The sequence below is a fragment of the Cavia porcellus genome, unplaced genomic scaffold (assembly GCF_034190915.1).
Source record: "Cavia porcellus strain 051 isolate PalLab524CR breed Dunkin Hartley unplaced genomic scaffold, mCavPor4.1 scaffold_23, whole genome shotgun sequence".
Classification (NCBI taxonomy): domain Eukaryota; kingdom Metazoa; phylum Chordata; class Mammalia; order Rodentia; family Caviidae; genus Cavia; species Cavia porcellus.
This window is the reverse complement of record NW_026947506.1, coordinates 26,631,452-26,656,292: the sequence shown is the minus strand read 5'-3', so window position 1 is coordinate 26,656,292 and position 24,841 is coordinate 26,631,452. Positions and strand designations below refer to the sequence as shown.

At 41.5% G+C, this 24,841-nt stretch overlaps 3 gene segments (V, D, J or C); all 3 read right to left on the bottom strand.

Moving 5' to 3' along the window:
- Positions 1-1,249: 1,249 nt before the first annotated feature.
- Positions 1,250-2,152, bottom strand: LOC134472465 (T cell receptor gamma variable 8-like). The segment is given in 2 exon segments: positions 1,250-1,789; positions 1,887-2,152. Coding segments are annotated over 2 exon segments (384 nt in total).
- An 8,162-nt stretch (positions 2,153-10,314) lies between these two features.
- Positions 10,315-11,121, bottom strand: LOC134472464 (T cell receptor gamma variable 8-like). The segment is given in 2 exon segments: positions 10,315-10,843; positions 10,942-11,121. Coding segments are annotated over 2 exon segments (441 nt in total).
- Positions 11,122-16,112: 4,991 nt separating this feature from the next.
- On the bottom strand, positions 16,113-17,101 carry LOC106027733 (T cell receptor gamma variable 8-like). The segment is given in 2 exon segments: positions 16,113-16,798; positions 16,896-17,101. Coding segments are annotated over 2 exon segments (384 nt in total).
- Positions 17,102-24,841: the final 7,740 nt, after the last annotated feature.

The window sequence follows — 24,841 nt, the reverse complement described above, 5'->3', positions numbered from 1 at the left end:
GTGGGCACGTTGGGACAACCTGTGGTCTCAGCATTCCTGGTAGCGGAGGCAGGAGCATGGAAATTTGGAGCCTCATCCTGAGCAAGTAGGGAATTTACAAGGCCTTCTCTTGAAATTTGAAAATATATATTTTTAAAGACTATGAATGGAGCTCAGTGGAAAGCTTCCAGGTTTAGCCCCAGGGTCATGCATAAAATAAAAATTAATATTAAAATTAAAAAGTAAACAATTTTTTCATAAAGAAGTGCTCCACTTTATCCTTTATATGCTTTAGGAGGTGAGAGCTTTGCACACAGTGCAATCCTAGACTGGAAATCATAGACTGACTGTGAGCAACAGACTAATAGTAAGAAGGGGGAATCTTTTTCTTTTCCATTAATTTTTACATGATTAGCAGTAACAAAATATTGCGTTGGGAAATAAAAAACAATAACTACCCATTATATTATGCAAATGAATTGTATCAGGTGCAATCAGCACTCACAAATGCTCTCCCACTTGTTATCCTGGTCTCATTATTGGGTGATACCTCACTAGACATTAGACATTTTCACAACTGCTGGGCACAATCAGCCATATATTTAATAAGATCTCTCCATTCCTAGCTTTTTGGCTCGCAGCTTCTCTCATCTCTTCCACTCCTCTCCCTTGGATACTGTCTCTGATCTCTCAAAGATGCTGTACGATGGATTCGTCTACACTTTTCTTTAATATGATGTTAGGGGAAATCCTAGATCAAAACACTCCTTAGGCAAGAGGTCTTGAGTCCTTACCCCTCAGGTGAGGTTTGCAAAATTCAAATCCATCACATTCTGGTCAGTAGAAGAGGCATAAATTTTGCAGGAAGGAGCAGCATGTTCCCTAGGGTAGGCCAATATGGAGGACTCAAGATTCAGAGCCTTGATGGGGCCATGCAGAGGTTGGAGTAGCAGATGTGGGTCAGGCAGATGCTTAGTGAAGATCTGGGAGTTGGGTGTGGGACATTTGCATGTGATCCGCAGATACTAAGTGTTGCTTCTGACTGAGACAGCTCACTCCTGGAATTCCCAGCATCTGAGAAGTCTACACTGACACTGTGAGTTTTAGAACAAATTGGGTGCACACAGGATGAAGACTGTTAGTGACCAGAGAAGCCCAGAAGACCAAACATCGGATATTGTCTTACAGATTTTTAAGAGACTACATGTGTTTAAAAGATTTACTTTCAATTTATACCTCTAAAACACTGCTGAATAAAGTGCTCCTAAAATTTTCATCTCTTACTGGAATTCTTATGAAGTGATTAAAACAACAACAGAAAAAGCCCTCACTTCTGTAAAGCTATAGACAAATAGACATTCAGTCCACTCGTCAAATGGAATTTGATCACATCACCGAGGAAATCAGGGCAGGAAGTGAGCTGGAGGCTGATCCTTCCTGTGCACCAGGAGCAGTCACAAGCACACTTTTCAGTGCAGCGCTGAGCAGGTGTGAAGCACTGTGCCTGCCCAGATTGCACAGTAATACACGCCAGAATCGCTTTCTTCCACATTCCTTGCTACAAACTTATTGCTCTTCCATGTGGCTTGATAAGCATTGTATTTCCCTGGTCTGAATCCCGAATCCAGCATAACCTTGGAGCTAGACTGGTCATAATAGAGAAGGCGTTGTGGGGCCTGGCCCTCCCGAAATCGGTACCAGTGGACGTAGCTCTTTTCTGTGTGCAAATCACAAGTGATTGTCAAATGTGAGCCGGGTGTCCTGGTGACTGAGATCATTCCCATTTCCATGTTGGAAGATGTTTGACTGCCTGCTGTGGGAAGATCACAAAATAAAGAAAAATTATTATTGACATTGTCTGGCATGTTTATAGAAAAAATACCACAACACCTATGACGCACACTTACCAGGATGCAAGAAAGCCAGAAGCAGAGACACAGCACACAGCATGGCTGCTACTCCTGGGAAGAGAAGGAGCAGAAGAGAACAGAAAGCCCCCTTCAAACTCAAATCCTACTCCACATGAAGGGGCCCCCACAACAGTGAGTTGGTGCTGATCTTCCTGGCTGAGTGACATGCAGCTACAGTAGGTAAGGGTCTGTTCTAGAAGCCTGCCCAGTTGGTGACCAGAGTGGGCGGTGCCTGGGAGGAGTCTCCCTTCTCTGCCTTTGTGTGCTCCTGCAGTGCCCCCGTGTGGTACTGTGAGCAAGTCCTCCAAGCAAAATGCTCCACAGCTCAAAGCTGAGGCTGGTAAGCTTGAACATGGTAGGAGGAAGAGCCTCAATCACGCGGGTCTGTCCCTTGTGGTAACAGTGACTTCATTACAGTGTAGAGCGTCCTAGGTTAACACTGCCACCATTTTCTTGTCGTCAATGAAAATTCTCCGTTATTATCCTGACCTGTACTCTTATCTGTGAGAAGAATGTGTGCAGTCACCCACCATCAATTGGATAATCCCTGTGTTGGTCTTAATAAAAGAAACTGGGACCGATGATGTTGAAACAGGAGACATTGCTTCGTGTGCTGCTGTCACAAACTCATGTGCACAAATCAACTTGTTAGAAAGTTTCTTCAGCCTCAAGTCAAAATGATCTTCAGGCACACTAGCAAGATTTAGTTTTAGCATACAAACTGTACCATTGCAGGGAATATATGATATTTACTTAATGTTTGTACAGAATACAAATATACCAAGTCAACTTTTGTTCATTTTCCTCACACTTTTCTTTTTATCAGACTATCTTTTTTTTTTTTTTTAATTGGTACCGGGGATTGAACTAAGAACCACCTGCTTGCAAGGCAGGTGCTTATGCCGTTGAGCTAAATCCCCAGCCCTTTATCAGAGTATCTTGTTTATACAGATTAATAAATTTCATTTTGACAGATTCATACATGCATCTGACATATTTTCATCATTTTAACCACCTCCATAACTCACCATGCTCTGTCTCGCCTCTTGTTTCTGAGACAGGGGGCCAAGGCATATATACTGAACACATCCATCCCCTCCCTCATGACCCTGTGCCCTCAGAAAACATGGTGACTTCAATATTTCATTGACAGGAAGACAGAGAGCCAAACTACTGTAAGGAAATAAAGATACCACTTATAGGAGAATATTCAGATTTTCTCTCTTCATAGTCATTAAAACATTAAAATACAGGTTTAACAGATTCTTAAGGGAATGTGAAAAAAATGTCCCTGACAGTCGCGGTTTTGACTTCTCTCATATATCTTTTTTTTTTTTGTTTGGTGACTTCAGGGAAGTCAGACAGGAAAGGGATTTGTGCTGTGCATCCTCTGCCCCGAGGGAACCATGATTTCAAGGAAAGGCCCTAAGAGAGGCATCCAGAGAGCAGATGCCCAGGTGATGTGCAGGATGGTCTCACGGGTCCCCATACACTGCTGTCTGGAGCCAAGAAGGTCCTCCTGGAACACAGGCTTATGGTTTGAAAATGAGTCAGCATGGTATTCCTATCACAGTAGAGTGTAGCCAAAGAAAATATCAAAAGTATTTAAACAAAAATGCCCAAAAAATGCCAAACATACAACCAAAATGTCAGATAGGAAGCTGCCTTCTCTTCTGCATGAAAGCTAAGCACTAAAAAGATGCCAACCCTGCTGAGAGAGGAGAAACAACTCTGTGACACAGTGGAAAATCCAGAAGGACCCACAGGTGCATGAGACTGTAACACAGGGTGAAGCTGTACATTCAGAGCAGCCAGGCTGGATTAAGTATTCAATAAATTCTCCTTTGGAAATCAGCTCATCATACAGGAATGAAAAATCTTAATATGTCACCACTTAAAAATAGCATTCAGTTGTGGTAAAACTTAAAGCATTCAAATTTATCATTCATAAATTGCATATAAATCTGAGTTAGACCATCGATGAGTGGATATGTAGGGTAAAACCAGTAGATTTTATGAGAAAAGCTTGTAAATTTCTACTCACTACATGGTACAAGAATCCAGGGCTGAGGTCTTCTTGAGTTCCTCATCTGGAAGAGAATCTTCCTGTACATCCTGTTCCAGGACCCTTCCCATTCCTGGATAGGAAAAATTAGGAAGAACACATAGGTCTTTCTGTGTCGGAGGCCTTCAGTGGTGATGCCTCTGTTACTCTGAAATTGCTGCAGGAAGAAATGTCATGCATGGGATTGGGAGGGGCTCCAAACCCCAGCCCTGGACTTCATAAGTGAGCAAAATGTCTATTGAGATTTATGCTTCTAAATAGGTAGCCTTTATCTATAAAATTTAAATACCGTGATATAAAGAGTGTGTCTATTGATGGAGACTTTTTAAAGGGGGATCTAACTCTCAAAATTTTTAAAAGTAACCTTCCGTGAAAGAATTTACAGTTTTAATGCATTCTATGTGTGTTCATGATTGTACAGATGACATACTGTGGTTTTGTTGTAAACATATTTAATGAAGTCATGTTCTCTACGTTGGTAATGACTAAACAGACATCTTCGCATTAGTCAGTTCTGCTGTCCCTGGTCCTAGCTGTGTGCTCAGGCCTCACTTCCTTCCCTGCAGCAGACACAGGTGAGCACTGCCATTGTCTTTCCTAGTCCCTCAGCCTCTTTGGGGACAAGTCCAGGCTATTCTGCTCCTGCTGCAGCTCACCCCAAGGGCCTCCCTCTGTGCTTGTGAGTTGCTTCAGCCAAGGATGTCACCTCCCCCACCACAAGGAGACAGGGAAAGCCTGGATACTGAACTCACTGCCCTCAGGTGCAGGACAGCCACAGGGCTATGCAAACTAAGCCAACAAATCCCAGAAGGACTCTGAACTCTTTCAGAAAACATGTAAACTCCAGGCCTCAAGCTGTGAATTAAGAGAGCACAAAAGTTCACTATCTCAATAAACTTTGCACTCCGTATGCTACCCGGGACACAGATTTGGCAGGCCTTAATGAGGTTAGCGTCTCTTCATTTTATTTCCTTCGTGATTTCAATTATTTCATTTCAAATGACGATTTCTATTTTGCTAATGTAAATATCACATGCTCAGAAACTGGATTTGTGCTGTTTTATACCACAATGTGCATGAAAAACTGTGATTGGATACACAACACTAGGAATATATCTCCTTTTCTGCAATTAAAGTACTATTTCTTTTTGCTTTAATTAGTTATTTAATTTCAACTAAAAAACAAAACATTCATGTGTTCTTTAAGTTTTCTGTCACTGGAACAAAACACTCGATGTTTATTACTTAAGGAGGAAAAAGGTTTTATTTCACACAAGGTTTCAGTCCATGATCAGGTGGTCCCAAGGCAGAGAGATGATGGAGGAAGCAGGTGAAACAGCAAAGTTTCTCATTTTGTGACATGCAGGAGGCAGGGCAGAAGGAAAAATGTGGCAAATGATATGCCCTCCTCCAGAGGGGCGTGCTGGGAGGTCCACAGTGCGACAGTATCTCACCCCTTCACAAGGGTAGGCATCTCTGAAGTTTCAGATTGCTCAGCCACATAACAAGCTTTGCCCACATCTACATGATACCATGATCATCAATCTATTGACCCTAGTAAAAGTTACACACTTTGTTGTCTCATTTGTTCTTAAAATCTTTAGAAAGATACCTTTTTTATTACTGTTTCAGGATGTTCATTTCCTTAACTTCCAAAGAGAGCTGGTGAAGTTGTCAGCCTGCCATGATTTCCTGTTTCTCTGAGATATTTTTGAGGTGAGCACCATCTCTGGTCTCTGTGCCACCAGGCCTCCAGGACACATGGTCAACCTGCGTGACCTTCTGTTTTAGATCTGTGATGGCTGCTGGACCTGTGGAATCCCTTTGGATGTGGAGGCCAGAAGTCTGTAGATTCCTCAAGACTTTTGTCTGCTCAGAACAGGCTGTGCAAACGTCATTCCCTACACTGACAAACTTGTCATACTGACACACAAGGGCCCAGGTGGCCTTTGAGACCCCAGGTGTCTCATGTAGAGCAGCAAAGCAGTGGATCAGTCCAGGACCCAAGGAGCAAGAAAAGGCAACAGGGCAGAGCACACAAGAAGCTCTCATGTGAGTGGGAACGTGGGCCAATTGTGATCTCAGCATTCCTGGTGGCTGAGGCAGGAGGATGAAAATTTGGAGCATTAGCCTCAGTCAATAGAGAATTCACAAGTCTCTGTCTTAGAGTTTAAAAAAATATGTATTTAAACACTATGAATGTAGCTCAGTGGGAAGGTTTCAGGTTTAGTTCTAAGGTCATGGAAAAAAAAAAAAGAAGGAGAACTAGAGGTTTCAGTAAAAGACTGTTCGGCTTTATCTTTTACATGCTTTAGACAGTGACAGGTTTGCCAATGACTACAGTTTTTCCTGGATTGGAAAATAGACTGAATAACTGTGAAGAGTGGACTGTTGGGAAAATAGGGGGATTCTTTGTCTCTTATTTTCCTCTACTTCTTAGGTGCTCAGGAATAAGAAAACCTTAATTTGGAGAAAATACAATAACTACCAATTGTGACATGAAAATACATTGTATTTTGTGTGATCAGCGTTCACTAGTGTTTCTCCCCATTGCCATCCTGGTCTTATTATTGAGGGATCCTCATTAACATTGCACAACTGCTGGACACAATCAGACATATATTTTAATACAGTCTGCCCGTTTCTAATGCTATACACATTTGTGCTGATTTCTGTTTATTCCCTTGTATTTGTCTCTGAGATGCTGTTTCTGATCTTCTCCCGGTGAGGCTGTACTTTGTTTGGTGTACATTAGATGTCTTTAAATGTGTTAGATTAAAACGCTCCATAGACAGGAGGTTATGAGCCCTCCGTCCTCAGAAGGGGCTTGAGGATTCAAACCCAGACCTGTATGATCTATGGAGGAGATATGAAGTTTGGGTAAGTGAGCAGCATGTTCTTCCAGGGGAAACCAATCTGGAGGAGCCAGCCTCAGGCCCTTGGAGAAGTCCATGCTTAAGATGGAGTAGCAGATGTGGGTCAGGCAGATCCTTAGTGTACATCTGGGACCTGAAGGTGAGACCCTATCATGTGAACCTTGGGTACAACATGTTGTTTCTGAGTAACAGAGCAGGCTTTAGGCCATCAGAGAAGACCAGAAACAAAACACTTGCATACACATATTCATGAAAACATAAGGAAAAAAGGTTCACTGTCAGTTTATTCCACTATGACTTAGAATTAAACTATTTCTAAGTATGTAACTCTTCTTGGAATCACTATGAAGTGATTAAAACAAAAACTGCACCTCTGACAAAGGGATATCCAATTAGACACTCGGTCTACTCATACACTGAAGTCAATCACCACACAGAGGAAATCAGGGCAGGAAGTGAGCTGGAGGCTGATCCGTCCTGTGCACCAGGAGCAGCCACAAGCTAATGTTTCAGTGCAGCACTGAGCAGGTGTGAAGCACTGTGCCTGCCCACACTGCACAGTAATACACGGCGGAGTCGCTTTCTTCCACACCCAGGACTACGAATTTGCTGCTATGCTGTGTGACTTGGTAAGCACTGTATTTCCCTGATCTGACTCCTGCATCCAGCACAGCCTTGGAGCTGGAGGAGTCATAGTAGAGAAGGCGGTGTGGGGCCTGGCCCTCCTGAAATTGGTACCAGTGGACGTGGCTCTTTCCCGCAGGCACATCACAGTCGATGGTCAGCATGGACCCAGGTTTCCTGATGAGTGTGATCATTCCCGATTCTACATTGGAAGATGTTTGACTGCCAGCTGTGGAAACACCACGAACAATGAAGAAAAGTTAATGAAATCGTTTGGCCTGTTTGGGAAAGAAGACCATAAGAGCACCCATGCCACTCACTTACCAGGATGCAGGAAAGCCAGAAGCAGAGGCACAGCCCACAGCACGGCTGCTTCTCCTGGGCCTTCCAAGGAGAGGGAGCAGATGAGAAGACCAGAAAGCTCTCTCCAAACTCAAACCCTACTCAACATGAAGGGCTCCCTAGGAGAGCTAGCTGGTGTTGATCTTCCTGACTGAATGACAGGCAGCTGCAGCAGACAAGGGTCTGTTTGAGAAGACATCCCAGTTAGTGACCAGAAAGGGCGGTGCCTGGGAGGAGCCCCTCATTTTTGCCTTTGGGACATCCTGTAGCGCCCCCTGTGGCTTCCAGGAGCAATAAGCAGGCCAAGAGCCTTAAGAACTCAGGATTCAGCCTGGCTGAGAGTGAACATGGTGGGAGGGAGAGCCTGAATTGCATGTGCCTATCCCTTGCGTGCAGTGATCTCACTACAGTGTAGTTTCCTGTGTTAATGCCACTGCTATGTTGTTGTGCAATGACAGTTCTTCTTTACCCTGACCTAGCTTCACATTTGAGTAGAGTATGGCACCATCACCATCCACAAATTGGACAATCCCAGTATCCATCTTATTAAAAGAAGCGAGGATTGATGATGCTGATGCATGCAACACTGTTTGAAGTGAAGTTTCCATGTGGGAATTCACACAAATCACTGTATTAGAAGTTTTCTTTATCATTAAGTCAAATGATATTCAGATAGGCTTCCAGACTTAAAGAATATGAAGGGGATCATTTCAGGAAATATTTGGTACATACTCTATTTTTGTACAAAATACAAATGTAACTATGCATCATGTGTTTATTTTTTCAACTTTATATTTACATATATTGTTTATACACATTAATACATTTCATTTTCACAGATTCTTATAAGCATCTGACGCATTTAGTCATTTAATTCTCTACCATTACCCACATTACAGCACCTGTACTTCCTCATTTGGAGAGGTGATCAAAGCACATATGTTGAACACATCCATCCTGTCTTTGCCCTGAACCCTCAGAAAGTCTACTGACTTCAGCATTTCATTTGGATTCAATAATGAAAAGACAGATGATCAAAGTAGTATGACAAAATAATGGTACCACTTCAAGGAGATTATACAGATTTTCTTCTATGACATTTGTTAATATATGACGACATATGTTTAAAGGATGCATAATGAAATGTGGAAAAAGTTTACCTGATAGCTCCAGGTTTGACCTCTCCCAGGTAATTCATCTATTGTTCGGGTGACCCCAAGAAAATCACAGAAGTGAGGAACTTGGGAGCTTAGTCCTCTGCCTCAAGGGACCATGTATTCAGGGACAGGCAGCAAACACAGGAGAAGCCAGCGAGCAGAGACCAAGGCCCTGGTCTCCTGGTCCTCATGCACTGCTGGACCTAGGAAGGTCTTTCCTGAGCCAGGGGCTCATGATTTGAAAATGAGATGAGAGAACTGTTGTCACACAAGACTGTGACAAAATAAAATATCAAAAATATTTAAACAAAAATGTCAAAACATTCCAAACAACCAACCAAAAGGTCAAGTAGGAAGCTGCATCTACCAGAGAATGAGAGCTAAACACTGAATAGAAGCCACACTGGTGCCAGAGGAGAAAGATTTGTGGGACACAGTGCGAACCAGAAAGATTCACAGGTGCATGCAACTTCAATATAGGGTTAAGCTGTACAGAGCAGCTAGACTGGATTAAATATTCAAAAAATTTTTCTTTAGTAATTGATATGGGAACAAATACAGTTGAATCAGTATTTCACCACTTTCTAATAGTACTGAAGTATAATCAAAATATAAGTACAAATCATTCAAATTTATCATTCATAAATTGCATATAAGCTACAGGTGAGTGAGATTACTGAGAACATGAGCTGTAATGCAAAACAAGTAGATTTTATGAGAGAAACCTGGAAATTTCTCTCCATGGTGCTGTAAATCACGTTAGTCTACATTAGTTAAACTGCAAACAATATTAGGGTATATCCTTCATCCAGACATACTCAATACGAGAAGTTCCTGAACTTCTAGCCCTCATGAGGGGTTTGCAGAATTCAAATCCAGAGCCTTCTGGTCTGCAGAAGAGACATAAATTTGGGAGAGGGGAAGCAGGCCTCTCCACCTATGTCCTCCTCTTCCTAACCTAGAGGAAGCTGTTCCAGGAGTCCAGACCTCAGCACCCCTGGCATGACCATGCAGATGCTGGGAAGGGCAGAACTGGATCTAGGTCACCTTGAGTGCAGATATGAGAGTCAAAATCTGGCAACATGACATCTGGGGCTGCAAGGAGTGACTCTGGCCTGGACCAGCAGTGTGCTAGCGGTTCAGGGAACTAAGAATGAGCCTAGGCTGACTTGTGAATTCAACAATATGGAATAACCTGCATGTGCATGACATGACCATGGTTAGTGGCCCAGACCCAGAAGAGACTGGAAGATCAGAAAGAGTATGGCCCTTGATAGAAATTTATGAATTATATACACATATATATCTATATTACTTTCAATCTAAGCCTCTATAATATTGTGAAATAAATTTGTTTATAAAAAAAAAACTCATCACTTACTAGAATTACTCCAAATTTATTTTAATAAAAGCAGTGCTCTTTGGCAAAAAATACTCAGTTGAAACATGAGGCAGAATTCAATAACACCCTAGTGAATGTCAAAGCAGGAAGTTACTTGGGGGCTGGTCCGTCCTGTGCACCCGGTGCAGTCACAAGCAGACTTTTCAGTGCAGCACTGAGCAGGTGTGAAGCACTGTGGCTTGTCCAGGCGGCACAGTAATACACGGCAGAGTCGCTTTCTTCCACATTCCGTACCACGAATTTATTGCTCTTTCCTGAGCCACTATAAGCATCATATTTGGCTGCGCTCACTCCCGAATCCAACACAGCTTTCGATCTGGAGGAGTCATAATACAGCAGACGTTGTGGGACCTGCCCCTCTCGGAACTGGTACCAGTGCGTGTACCTGCTTCCTGTGTACACACTGCAAGTGATTTCCACATATGACCCTCGTGACCTGGTCATTACTGTCATTCCCTCATCCATGTTGGAAGATGTTTGACTGCCTGCTGTGGAAACAGGACAAAATAACAAAGGAGAGTTAGTTGCATTCCTTGGCACGGCTGGGAAAAAAATTACATCAAGAGCATCCATGCCACTCACTTACCAGGAGGCAGGAAAGCCAGAAGCAGAGGTACAGCCCACAGCATGGCTGCTTCTCCTGGGCCTTTCAAGGAGCAGGACCAGAAGACAGGAGGAAGAGAAAACCCAGTGCAAACTCAGTCTCCTAAAGCAGTGAACTGGCCCTTGTCTGTCTTCCTGAGCAGGAGACAGAGGTAATATCAGAGGGTCTGAAGAGACAGCCCAGTTGGGGACCAGAAGGGGAGGTGCCTGGAAGGAACCCCCAGCTTCTTGGCCTTTAAATGTCCTGCAGCGCCCCCATGTGGCCATCGGGAGCAAGTCTTCTCCAGAGGAAGAGAAGCCAGGGGACCTGAGAGCTCTGGACTGAGGCTGGCTGGGTGTGTTCATGGTGGAGGCTGAACCTGGATAGCACAATCCTGTCCCTTGTGAGGCTGCTGTTCCCTCTCCCTTGTGAATCCTGAATCCATGCTCTTGTCCTGAGATGAAAGCTCTTCACTGTTGACCCGAAACACCTTCACTTAGGTCTGGCTCTAGACTGTGTTGTAATCACTTCCACCTCCCATTGTCCTGTGCCCTCAGCAAGTGTTCCTGACTTCTGACTTCTGTATTTCATTTGGATTCATTGATGGAAAAATAGATGATCCAAGTAGTATAGCAAAATAGTGATCCTACTTCAATGTGATCATTCAGATTTTCTCCCACCACAATTCTTAATAAATTAAGGATACACTTAAAAGTTCCATAATGGAATGTGGAAAAACTATTTCTAACAGTCATACTTTTGTCTCCCTTCTAGATCATTCATCTTTCCTGCAGTGTGTTCTGGAAACTAGACAGGGAAGGAATTTGGGATGTTCATCCTCTTCTTGCAGTGACCATGTATTTAAGGGCAGGAGACAAACACAAGAGCAGCCAGAGAGCAGAGGCCCAGGCCACATGCAGGATGCTCTCAAGGGTCCTCATGTGCTCCTCGCCGAACCCAGGAAGGTCCTGCCTAGAACAGAGACTCATGGTTTGAAAATGAGGGAGCAGAGGATTGCTCAGACTAGACTGTGACAAAACCAAATGTCAAAAACATTTAAATTAAAACACTGAAGAAACAAGTCAAGACAAACAACCAAAATGTCAAATAAGAGGCTGCTGCCATGAGAGTATAAAAGCTAAACACTGAAAAGAAGCCAACATTGGTGCCAGAGGAGAAAGATTTGGGGGCCACCTGAAAATCCAGATAGATTCACAGGTGTATGACTTTAACATAATGTGAAGCTGTCCATTCAGAGCAGCGAGGCCGGATTGAATATTCCATAAATTCTCCTCTGGTAATTGGCTACTCATATGACAACAAATACTCTTGAATCAACACTTCACCACTTGCAAATAGCACTTAGGTGGAATAAAACTGAAAGCACAGAGCATTCAAATTTATCACTCATAAATTGCTTGCAAATTACAGGTGAGATAGACCATCAAGAACAGGGGCTGTAAGGAGATAGTGATAGATTTTATGAGAAAAGCCATGCAAATGTCTAGTCCCTAAACAATGCAAAAAATAGATAATGAGGTAATGTATTTTCTACATATTGACTCAGTGACTAACATCTCTAAAATGTTGTTTGAGACCTGTTATAAGCTAAAAAAAATGAATATTCCAGTTAAAAAAAATGGGCAATGGTGGAAAAGGGGGATATTCTTTCAACAGGAAATACAGATAACAGTCACATTTGCGAGATTACATTAGCCCTCACTGTAGATAAGAAAATGCAAGTTGAATTAACACATTTCACTTTAAGGTCACAGTGCTGGGGGAGACTCTCTATCGCTTCAGATTTTCTACCCTTGGCAAAATCAACTCATCCCAACACCCTCAATTTCTCCTCTGTTAAGCTCAGTAGTACTTGAACCCTCAAACAGTGTTTGTTAAGACCAAATGAGACAATAGACTGCTGGCACAGTAATTATCAGAGAAAGATACCCTCTATTTGTGATCCTTTGAGATTATTTCTACTACTGTGGTAATTGTTGTTTACCAACTCAGTGCTGCCGTTGTCCAGTCCTCAGCCTCTCCTGGTACAAGTGCCAGCAGATGCTGCTCCTGCTGCAGCTTTATCTGGGAAGCGTATCTGTGTTTCTGAGTTGCTTTAGTCAAGGATGTCACCTACTGCAATGTAAAGGGAAAAATGAAAGCCTGAATGTCCAGGTCACTTCCCATTAGGTGCAGGACAACCACAGGGCTACGCCAACTAAGCTTAGAAATCCCAGCAGGACCTTGAATTCTTGCAGAAAACATGTAAACTCCTTTCCTCAAGCTTTGCATAAGTAGAGAACAAAAACTCACCATTTCAATGAACTTCCCCGTCTGTGAACTACACAAAACATAGATTATACAGGCCATTATGAGGGTAGTGTCTCTTTGTTTTATAGACCTCGTGGCTTTAACAATTTCTTTGTAAATCACTTTAAACAATGATTTGTTTTTGTCATAATGGATATCGATCCCCAAAAGTCTGGTGTGTGTTTTTCTATACTTAAATATGCATGAAAAGCATTCTTGTGATGCACACTGCTGTGTATATACACAGCAGTGTGCATCACAAGAATGTGCATATATATATATGTCATTTTCTACTACTGAAATATATATATCTCCTTTTCTACTACTGAAATAATATTAACCTTTGCTTTAATTATAGTTAACTAATTTCAACTAAAAACAAAACAGTAGTATATTGGTCAACTTTTCTGTCACTGAGACAAACATCTGATACGTATTACTTAAGTAAGAAAATGACTTTTTTTCGCAGAATATTTAAGTGCATGGTCAGCTGGTTCCAAGACAGGAACATCATGGTAGAAGCAAAAGATGCCACCAAGTTGCTCCCTTTATGATGACCAGGAGGCAGAGCAGAGGGGAAGAAGGCAGCAAGTGACACACCCTCCAAAGGCCAAAACCAGGGACCCACAGGCTCCAAGTGGACCCCTGCATCTAACAGATATTCCTTTGTGAAATCATTGTATTAGTCCAAGAATGAGCATTGCACCCCATGCCTCAATCACTTCTCCAAGAGTCTCGAATTTCAAGTTGAAAGTTAAGATTAACTGGTACAAAAATATCAAAATGAAAGCCAGTTTCTTTTGAAAGAATTCTTCAATTAACTTGATGAATGGAGGACAATTTCCCATTCCCAAGATGAAGGCTGATGAAGATTTGTAGGTTTAAAGTCTCATATCCCCAGAATGAGTACCCAGGCAGAAAGCCGAGACCTTCAGGTAAGGGAACCTCGGGAGGTGCCAGGCCAAGATGGAAAGGGGGCTCCTGGAGGTCCACAGACTGATGGCATCTCAGGCCCTGCACCCATGTTAGCCATTCCTGGCATTTCAGATTGGTCATCAGAACACAGGGCTTTGCACAGATGTATATGACCCCACAATCACCAGTCCATTTGGCCAAGGAAAAATTATACACCTTATTGTCTTATTGTCCTTAGAATCTTTAGGGAGATCCTTTTCTATTATTGTTATTTCATGAAGATCATTTAATTGCTTTCAAGAGAGAGTTAGCGAAGTGCACAGTTTGCCATGGTTCCCTGTCCCCTTGTGGTTTTCCCCAGGTGGGCACCATCACGGGTCTCTGTGCCAGCAGACCTGCATGACCCAGGTCAAATCTGCCATGTCCTTCTGCTCTGAACTTATGGTGGCCACTAGACCTATGCAGTTGCTTCTGAGACAGCAGTGAGAATTCTGTGAATTCCACAAGTCCCTTGTCTGCTCAGAGCCCGTTCCCGAGCAGGGTGTGCCAACACCAACCCTCACCACTAAACTTCTCCTCAACATTAAACACAAGAGCCCAGGTGGGGCTTGAGAACTGTCCAGGCATCTCAAGTAGAGCATCAGTGCATGGGCCAGTCCAGCTCCTGAGAAGGAGGAAAGTGGCCAACCCAGAAGACATATAAGAGGCCCTCATATGAATGGACACAGTGGGACACACCGGTAATCTCAGCACGCTGAGTGTCCGAGGCGGGAAGAGGAAAATCTGGAGCCCCAGTCTGAGTAATTTAAGAATTAGGTAGACTGTCTCAAAATTTTAATATATATATATATATATATATATATATATATATATATATATGTGTGTGTGTGTATATATATATATATATATATATATATTTATACACACACACACACATATTTTAAAGACTATGAATGCAGCTCAGTGGGAAATTTCCAGGTTTAGTCTCGGGATCATTAAAAAAAAAAAAAGAAATAGAATTTGTCCGTAAAGGACTATTCTTCTTTATCGTTTTCATGTTTTAGGAAGTGAGAGCCTTGCCAAAGTCTACAGGGTACAACCCTGGCTGGAAATAGATTGGATAGATGCTGAGCAATGGACAGATAGGAAGATGGGGGATTGTTTTACCTCTAATTTTCCTCTTTTCCTCTACTTTTTAGAAGCTCGACATTAACAAAATGTTACTTTTGGGGAAGAAAACCAGTGACTGCCTCTTTGTGTTATGGACAGGAATTGTATTGTATGTCATCAATATTCACAATCATCTCTCCTGTTTATTATTAAGATCTTACTGAGTGATTCCTCATTAAAGAACTCACAATTGCTGGCAACAACCAACCATATTTTTCAGTGAAATCAGCCTATTCCTAGTGCCACACACTCCTTTATGTGACATCTACTCTCTTTTCTTCTATTTCTCTTTGTAGGCTGTCTCTGTTCTTCTCCAAGTGATGCTATAAGTTGTATTTAGCCTACATTAGACACATTTAAAACAAAGGTAGGTGAAGTTCTAGATCAAAATAGTCCATCAACAAGAGGTCATGACCTCTCAGCTCTCTATGCTGGGGTTTGGAGGATTCAAATGCAAGCCCTTCTGGTCTAAGGAAGCAACATAAGTTTTAGGGTAAGGGGAGAGCATGTTCTCTAGGGGAGACCTCTCTTGCCTGATATTTATTTATTTATTTTTCTTTTTTATCAGTACCAGGGATCGAACTCACGACCACCTGCTTGACAGCAGGTTCTTGTCTATCCTAGAATCTGAGAAAGAGCCTAATCTGACTCTGTCTCTTTTACAACTAATTAGTGTACACAAGAAGAAGATTATTAATGACACAGACAAGCCTACAAAGCAAAAACAGTATGTTCCCTTATAGATATTCATGAATATTTATAAAACTATATGGATAAAATCTTTTATTTTCAATTTATGCCTGTATAACAATGTTTTTGCTTGTTTGAGTACAGGGAATGGAACTCAGGACCTTGAGCTCACCAGACAGGCACCATGCCACCAAGCTATACCCCCAGCTCTCTGTAACACTGTTGAATTACACTATGTCTAAAAATTTCATTTCTTATTGGAATTCTTATGAAGTGATTATAATAAAAACACTGCACTTCTGGCAAAGGGATATACAATTAGACAGTCTACTCATAAATTGAAGTCAGTCACCACACAGAGGAAATCAGGGCAGGAAGTGAGCTGGAGGCTGATCCGTCCTGTGCACCAGGAGCAGCCACAAGCGGACTTTTCAGTGCAGCGCTGAGCAGGTGTGAAGCACTGTGCCTGCCCACACTGCACAGTAATACACGGCAGAGTCGCTCTCTTCCACGTTCCATACCACAATTTTATTGCTATCCTGTGTGGCCTGATGAGCACTGTATTTCCTTGATATGAATCCAGAATCCAGCACAGCCCTGGAACTGGTGAAGTCATAGTAAAGAAGGCGTTGTGGGACCTGGCCCTCCAGAAATCGGTACCAGTGGACGTAACTCTTTCCAATATGCAAATTACAGGTGATGGTCACAGTGGACCCAGGTGTCCTGGTGATGGAGATGATTCCCATGTCCATGTTGGAAGATGTTTGACTGACTGCTGTGGAAAGATCACAAAATATTGAGAAAAGTTAATGGCATTCTTTGGCATGTTTGGGGGGAAAAGCACCATGAGAGCACCTATGTCACTCACTTACCAAGAGGCAGGAAATTGAGCAGAGACACAGCCCACAGCATGGCTGCTTCTCCTGGGCCACACAAGGAAAGGGACCAGATGAGAACAAGGCAGAAAACCCTCTCTAAACTGAAAACCTACTCAACATGAAGGGACCCCTACGACAGTGAGTCCGTGCTGGTCTGACTGAATGACAGTCAGGCGCGGTAGATGAGGGTCTGTCCGTGTAGACAGCTCAGTTGCTGACCACAAGGGGCGGTGCCTGGGAGCAGCCCCTGTCTCTTTGCCTCTGTGCGCTCCTGCAGCGCCCCCGTGTGGCCTGCAGGTGCAAGTCCTCACCAGAAGAAGAGAAACCAGGGGCCCTGAGAGCTCAGGACTGAGGCTGACTGTGTGGGAACCTGGTGTGAGACAGAGACTGAGTCATGCGGGCCTGTTCCTTCATTACGGGGCAGAGTTTCCTATGTTAATGCTGCTGCTGCGTCCTCATCATGAGATGAAAATTCTTATTTAACCTGCTGTCACATTTGAGTAGAGGTTAGGGCAGTGACCAACCATAAATCAGGTGATCTCTCTATTCATTTTATTAAAAGAAAGTAGCATAATAATGATGATGTATGTGACACTGCTCAAAGTGTAGCGGACATCTATGCCTGCACACAAATCAATTTCTGGAAGTTTTCTTTATTCTCAAGTCCAAACGATCTTCAGGGAGACTTTCAAGATTTAGTTTAAAAATATTTAAAATAGTGTAGAAATATTTAAAATAGTTTAAAAATATTAAAAATAGTTGACATATACTTATTGGTTGCACAAAATATAAATGTACCTAGGCAACACGTGTTTGTTTTTCTCACATCTTTTTTTTTTTGGGGGGGGGGTCAGGGTATATTGTTAATACACACTGAAACAATTCATCGTGACGGATGCGTACATGCATCTGACATATTTTGATCAGTTTATTTCTCTCCATTACCCACATCTGTGTCTCCTCTAGTTTCACATTTGGGGAGGTGGTCAAGGCACATATGTTGAGCACACCTATCCTACCTTTGCCCTGTTCCCTCAGAAAGTGTACTAATTTCTGTATTTCATTTGGATTCAATGGCAGAAAGACAGATGATCAAAGTAGTATTAAATAATAATGGTATCCCTTAAAGGTGATTGCCCAGATTTTCTCCCACCACATTTTTAATACATTGCAATATGTGTTTAACAGATCCATAATGGAATATGAAAAGCCCATTGCTGATAGTCATGGTTTTGGCTTCTCGCAGGTAATTCATGTTTTGGACAGTGATCTCTGGGATGTCAGACAGATAAGCGACTGGGGTTGTTCATTCTCAGGAGCAGCCAGAGAGCAGGAGCCAGGGCCACACAGCATGGTCTCGCGGGTCCTCGTGCATGGCTACCTGGAGCCAAGAAAGTCCTTCCTGGATCAGAAGCTCATGGTCTGCTTTGCCATCTTTTGCCCTGTTTCCCATTGCTGTATATGACTGTTTAAATTTTTTCTACATCTCCCTTTTCAACTTCAACTTTCACTCCCTCTTTTTCTCTTCTTAATTGGGATCTGTCGTACTTATTTTACTTTCTGTCTCTGACTTTTTTCCTTGTCTCCCCACAGTCATGAGTCTCGATGGCTGCTCTGAAGTCTTTGCCATTCATGCACCCATGTCCACTGGGGATTGGTATCTCTGTGTCGCTTTTTCCACTGCAAGAAGAGACAGTTGTCTCCTTGTTTGTGCACTGACCAATTGTAGATAGCCACCTACATATTTGAAAATCATTTTATACGCTGTTGGCATTGTTTGTAGATTTAGTATTTTTGTTAGCTGGGAATTAATTAGTAAGGAGTTGCCAGGACTTTGCTCCCTCTAGTGGGCAGTTTAATCAGGTCCTTTTCTGAGACCTTGCAACTCTGGATCTGAGCTCTAATAGTATAGATAAAAATAGCTGATGCATGAGAGCACTTCAAGATGCATTTAAGTTGTATTTTATTATTGAAAAACAAGTGAAAATTACAGTTTCAAATAATAATTTAGTTGTGAAAATTCTTGTTTTCCTTATTTTAGATAATGTATAATCAGTAAAAGTATAAAAAAATAAACTACGCAATCAGGGAAAAGGCTATGGTAAATGATTCCTTCCATTTTGTTCCTTCTATCTATATAGACACTTATCCTCATGAAAAGTGATGTATAGAATTCACACTTTATGTGTTCTTTTATTTGATTATTGTACTTTAATAAGCAAATCCTAAAAAATGTGATTTCTAAAGTGCATATATATTCTCTCATTTGAAAGAAACACAACTAATAGCCTCTTTTCTTGTTGCTCATCTTTGACTTTATTACATTCTTTTCTATGAATCATCTTGAAAAGCTAGTAAAACAGATTCTCTTGTGGTCTGTTTTTATGAAGATTCAGCATTGCTAATGGGCAGTAACCTTCTGCACATGATATGAGAAATTTCACACAAAGACTTGAACAACGGTATGTTGAGAATATTATGCTATAGGGTCCATGCATTCCTCTTAGAAATGAGTATGTCACAAATATTAGCATTCACTAAGTAAAAGCATGTTTGAAAACTTGAGATATTAATTTCCCAAAATATGTCTTTCCAGGATTAGAAAATTTGAAGAGACAGAATCTTAATTAATCCTCCTTACTGTTTCAATGAGCCTGTGAGAAATAGTTGGACTTTGTGTATTTTTTATTTCATCAAATGTTTATTAAATCTTTTGATTCCTTGCCAACAAACTGTTAATTTGTGTCTTCCCAGAACACTTGTACATATTATGAAATGAAGAGATCATTAGTTTTACTCTTTATTTTCTTCAAAATACACAGCAAATGACATAGAGCTATTCCTGTCATTATTTATGCAAATATTCATAAATTTAAATTACTGTATTTCATCTAATAAGATAGAGTTTTCTCTGTTGTGACACTTCTCATTATAGGATCAAATTTTCTACTTGGCTACATTCACAGAAATGCTCTCTGAATCTTTGTGAGTACACGGAGACCCTGTGTCCTCTTCCTTGTCCTTTACTCTAGTTCTTTTGGGATTTAACATGGTGTGCTCTTAGCAGTCAGACTTGGCTGTAAATTTGTTGCCTTTTGCTAGCAATAGCTGTCTGATCTTTGGTGCTGCAGAGTCCTTCTGAGCCCCATGCCCACTGAGAGGGTGATAACACGTCAGAAAAACCAGGCACTATTCAAGGTCTGACACCTACGGGGACCTTAGTCTGTAACATTTCCTCCCTAGAAAGCCACACAGGACGCAGAGCAGAGCATGCCCATCAAAACTGCCATTTGATTGTGCTCTAAAGTTTCTTTCCAGTTTACCATGGGTAATGTTTTGTGACCCTGCTTGGTCAGAGTAGAAAGTGCAGCAAGGAGTGTGGTAACCAAGGGTATGTCTTTACATTCCATTTTGATTGCTTTCTCTTACTTCATAAACAATTTTAGCATACCTTTAATCCCTTCAAAGGATTCCTGTCCTTAGAACCCGGATGTCCAAAAATAACTGATTGCAAAATAAAACCCTCTCTGGAGATTGCTTCTAAGTCAGCACTCAGTTTAAATCTAAATTTAAAGGACAAATGGCCCTATGAAAACTAATCAATAGATGACAGCTGAATTCCATTTTCTGCCCAAAATGTTAATCTGAAAGGTGATGTTTAGTTTGTGTCATTAGTCTGTCAAAAGACAATCACGTGTGTAATCAAACAGAACAGGTGTCAAATACCTGTGTCAAGTCAGTTTATCAAAGTTTCAAACGAGTGCAATTTTCTGGAAAATCCATAAAATTGAAATAATAAAATTGATAAGATCAGCTGTAATAAATATCCGGCAAATATTTAATTAAAAATAGTTAAAACAAAAACATGTTGTCATTATTCCCTCTGCAAATTCCCTTCCCATTTTTCTTTCAACATACTCCTGCTGTATTTCTTGCCATGTTCTGAAGCCGTCCTGGTGGTCCTCTTTTGTGAGTATCTTTAGCTGTAACAATGGCTGCTCCCAAAACATTTGCCTCTCTTGGTCATTTTGACTTTGGAGGAGAGTCAGAAGTCATATGGTACCAGAGTCAATGGATGAGGTAGATGGGGACACCCTGTAATGGCCTTTCCGTGGATGGCATTCAGAAGCAACATTCATTATAGTTTTGATCACACCTTGTAAAGACACTCACAAGGGAACTTCCAGAACTGCTTCAGAAAGTGACTAGAATGATGGGCTAAGTGTGCTTAACATAAGGAAGAGCATTTTGTGAGGGATTAGTGGAAAGATGTCTCTTACTATAATACATCTTTTAATTTAAATCTTCACTATGTTTTACAATGACACTATGTATCTCTATAGCTCTGTGAATTGGCTTTGAAATTGGATGATATAAATATGTAGGTTGTTAACTATAATATGGCACATTAGGGGGACTTCGGAAACAAGAGGTATCATTATTTGCTCTTCTCAGATTTTGCTGTGTGATTTAGCTTCATACAGAGTAGGGCTCTTTCAGAATGGATTCTGGATGCTTATCTTAGGATAGTTAATATAGTTTTCCAGATAATTATATTTTCTGGGTTTTTTGGTTTGTTTGACTAACGAAAGAAAATGCAGACCATCAAAGAAATGACCTATGGACGGAAAGTTTTGATCACTTGTAAAGATGGCTATGTATTTTTATAATTACCATATCACTTTGTTAGTTTAAAGAACAGAAAGGCAACAGAATTACAGGGTAGATGGAAGCTTCACTTTCGATAGGTGAAATGATCACATTCCCTGGTGGCCTTGTTAAACAGATTATGAAGAATTTATGGTAACATGTCAAGGGCAGGATTCCATGTGTCTGAATTCATTCAGTCATCGGTCTATGGCAGATCAGATTATATCCTGATTTCTCCTTTCTTCAGGAAGACTGAGTCTGAGGGATGTTGTGATAGATACAAGCCAAAGCCTGCCTTATATTTTGAAATAATATTTTTAGTAATACTCTTTTTAATTCACAGAATACAATATTTCTGTCTCACTTATTCAGACTCCTTTGCTACTTCTGTTTTAGCACCCTGCATTTCCGTTGTGTTGTTGAAATCATGCATGTGTAAGCCTTGCACAGTTTTAACAGTAATAAAAAAGGCAAGATAATTAGTTTTATTTTGGTGATTTGCACTGCTTATTTGGCCAAAAGTATTAGAATAACATAAAGGGAAAAATGAGGGGTTCTGGATCCATCTAAGATATTTAACCTACAATTTGTAATAGTTATTTTCATTTTGGGTTATTTTTATCACAGTCATATCTTTCTTTGATATGCATCTATGAAGTATTCTGACTCTTATTTGGGACATACAAAACTAACCATTGTTACTATTTTTCCTTCCAGTCTAATGTAATTTGAATTAAAGTCATATTCTGCACCTGCCCCAGGCAGAGTGTATGTGTGGGAGGTGTGGAACAATTGTTCTATAGAATCACGTTGTTGAACAACCCCCTGATGACTGATGTCAACCTCCCATTCACCTCATGTTAATGTTCTCTATTACTCCATGTTCAGGTAGAGTCAGAAGTCATTTGTCCCTGTAAAGGGACTCTGGATTATTCAGTGTACATATCTTCTGGTTACACAGTTGAAGCAAGGGCTTCCACATCTTTGGGCTCCTGATGCACATGGTTCCTGCACATATCTGACATCTGCCTATGCCAGTGGGTTCATGGACACAGACCATGTAACACTTTTTTGACAATGAGAACATCAAACTAAAAGGAATAGAAACCTTACATCAAACACCTGGACCAGGCACAGACCTTTGATGGAACGTTCTGGATAAACTTGGGTACAGACTTTTCCTTCCTCTACCACAAGGTTGAGGCATGATAGAAGGAGGAGTGTCCACACACTTCTGTGCAACAGGTTCCCAACTCCTACATCAGTTAATGTCCTTCCTGTGTCCCATGTAGGTGCCCAGCCACCCACAGTGTGGGAGGAAGGTTGATGGCAGTGATACGTGTGGACAGATATTTTCTTTGCATTCATTAGCTGTGACCTTTTGAAAGTGAGCTAGGCTGGCTGTGGTTTAACTACCCTCTGTTTCCTTTCTAACACCCTTACCGCCCCGTGCGCTGTCCCAACCAGTAGGGACCGGTTTGACTTTGAGCCTCTTCCAAGAATCAACCACATTTGACAGAGTGCAGAAACAGAACAAGCCCCACACAAGAAAGTGAAGCCCCACCAGCCACACCAGCACTGCCTGTCTACCGAGTCTGATCAGTTCACAAGCCTCAGGGACTCATTCTCAGTTACGTTTGCTGTTTCTTCAGCGTAGGTGGTCTTATATTATTTCCAAATAAGAATCTCCATTTGACATCTGGAAGAATCTGTTTTGTAGCAACTGAAAAACACTACCAAACAAACCTTCCTAACGCCAATATGACATTGTCTTAATTCCAAAACACGTAATATTTCAACTTTGAAAGGATTCATTAAAGAAGGCAGTAAAACACGAACTTATTATGCTTGTTGGCTATAATAGCTATCATAAAGTTATTTATCCCTTGTTTCCTCGGTTTCCCCTTCAATAGAGAGAGATAACTGAATGTATCTCAGTATGCTTATGAGAATTAAAGGACGTAATACATCCTTGAACTGGTCCTGGTACATAGTGAACATTATACAACTCATTGCTATTGTTCATTTTTAAGGATGTATGTCCCTATATTTTGCATGGAATCTGAAATTATTTATTTGAATGCATTCTTCTAAAATGGATAAACATAGGCAACATGGGAATATGTCACAGATAACAATAAGACACCATATCCATCGAAGACCTAAGAGTAAGGTTTCTGAATGTTTTCATGACAAAGACCTGAATGTTTGAAGAGACAGAATGCTCACCCTGATTTAAGCATTCACAGTGTAACAAGCATTAAAGCCTCACAAGCAACTCCATGAAGATGCAAAAATGTTATATGTCATTTTTTAACATGGAAAGTGATGCAACTAGTTCATGGCAGATCATGTAGCCAGGACTCCAGCTAGCTGTGAGATGCAGCTTCTGGTCCGGGGTCTTTGCCCACACTATGTGACTTCCCTACATGGGGCAGCTATGCTGCACTGTGTTGAAGAAGTTCAGGGATAAGAAGGATATAAAATCCTCCTCCTGCCTCAGAAACACACCTGGGCACCTCAGAATATTCCACAGAATGTGATTCTGAGGACTTCCAGCCCACACCATCTCTAGGAGGAGCCAGGTGTACAGAACGCTGTACACATCAAGGGAGCAGGATTACCCATCCTCCTATGTCTGAGGCTCACGGTAACCTTGCTCACCTGTCCCCAGGAGAGCAGACACACATCAGTGATGCACACTCACAAAGGCAGGCAGACTGTCACTCTAAAAAGTGGGACCAACTACAGTGATACCAGGGAAGGTCACAGTTGTAGGCAAAGAGGAAAACAAATGAGAAATTAGTGACAAGCCAGTGACCTGATGTGTGTTTGTGGAAAAAACAGACACACTCAAAATCCTGAAGGAAAATCTCATGGATTCCATAGAGGACAGAGGATGCCTTCAGGTTGGGACCAATCCAGATTTGTTTCTGTTATGTGTTCCCAGGTTCAGAACATTCTAGATTTATATTATGGCTATTAAACTGTAGTTTCTTACTATTACCAATCTATGAACTGTAGATAATTGTATCTTTCTGAAAGAGCCCTTAGATGGTCATGAATTGTCTGGAAAAGCAGAATCTCAGTTCCTGCTCTATCAGACTCATTCTTTTTGCACAGAAATAACTATGAAAATGTCATTGGTGCTTTTGCACATGTAAGATCAATCCCTTCTATAGTGACAAGGAGGACTTGCTTGTGCCCACCATCATTAATTACCCCATCCATCCAACTCCAGGAGTGAGGGCATGCTAACTTCATCTTCCAGCAACAAATTAAGGCATAGA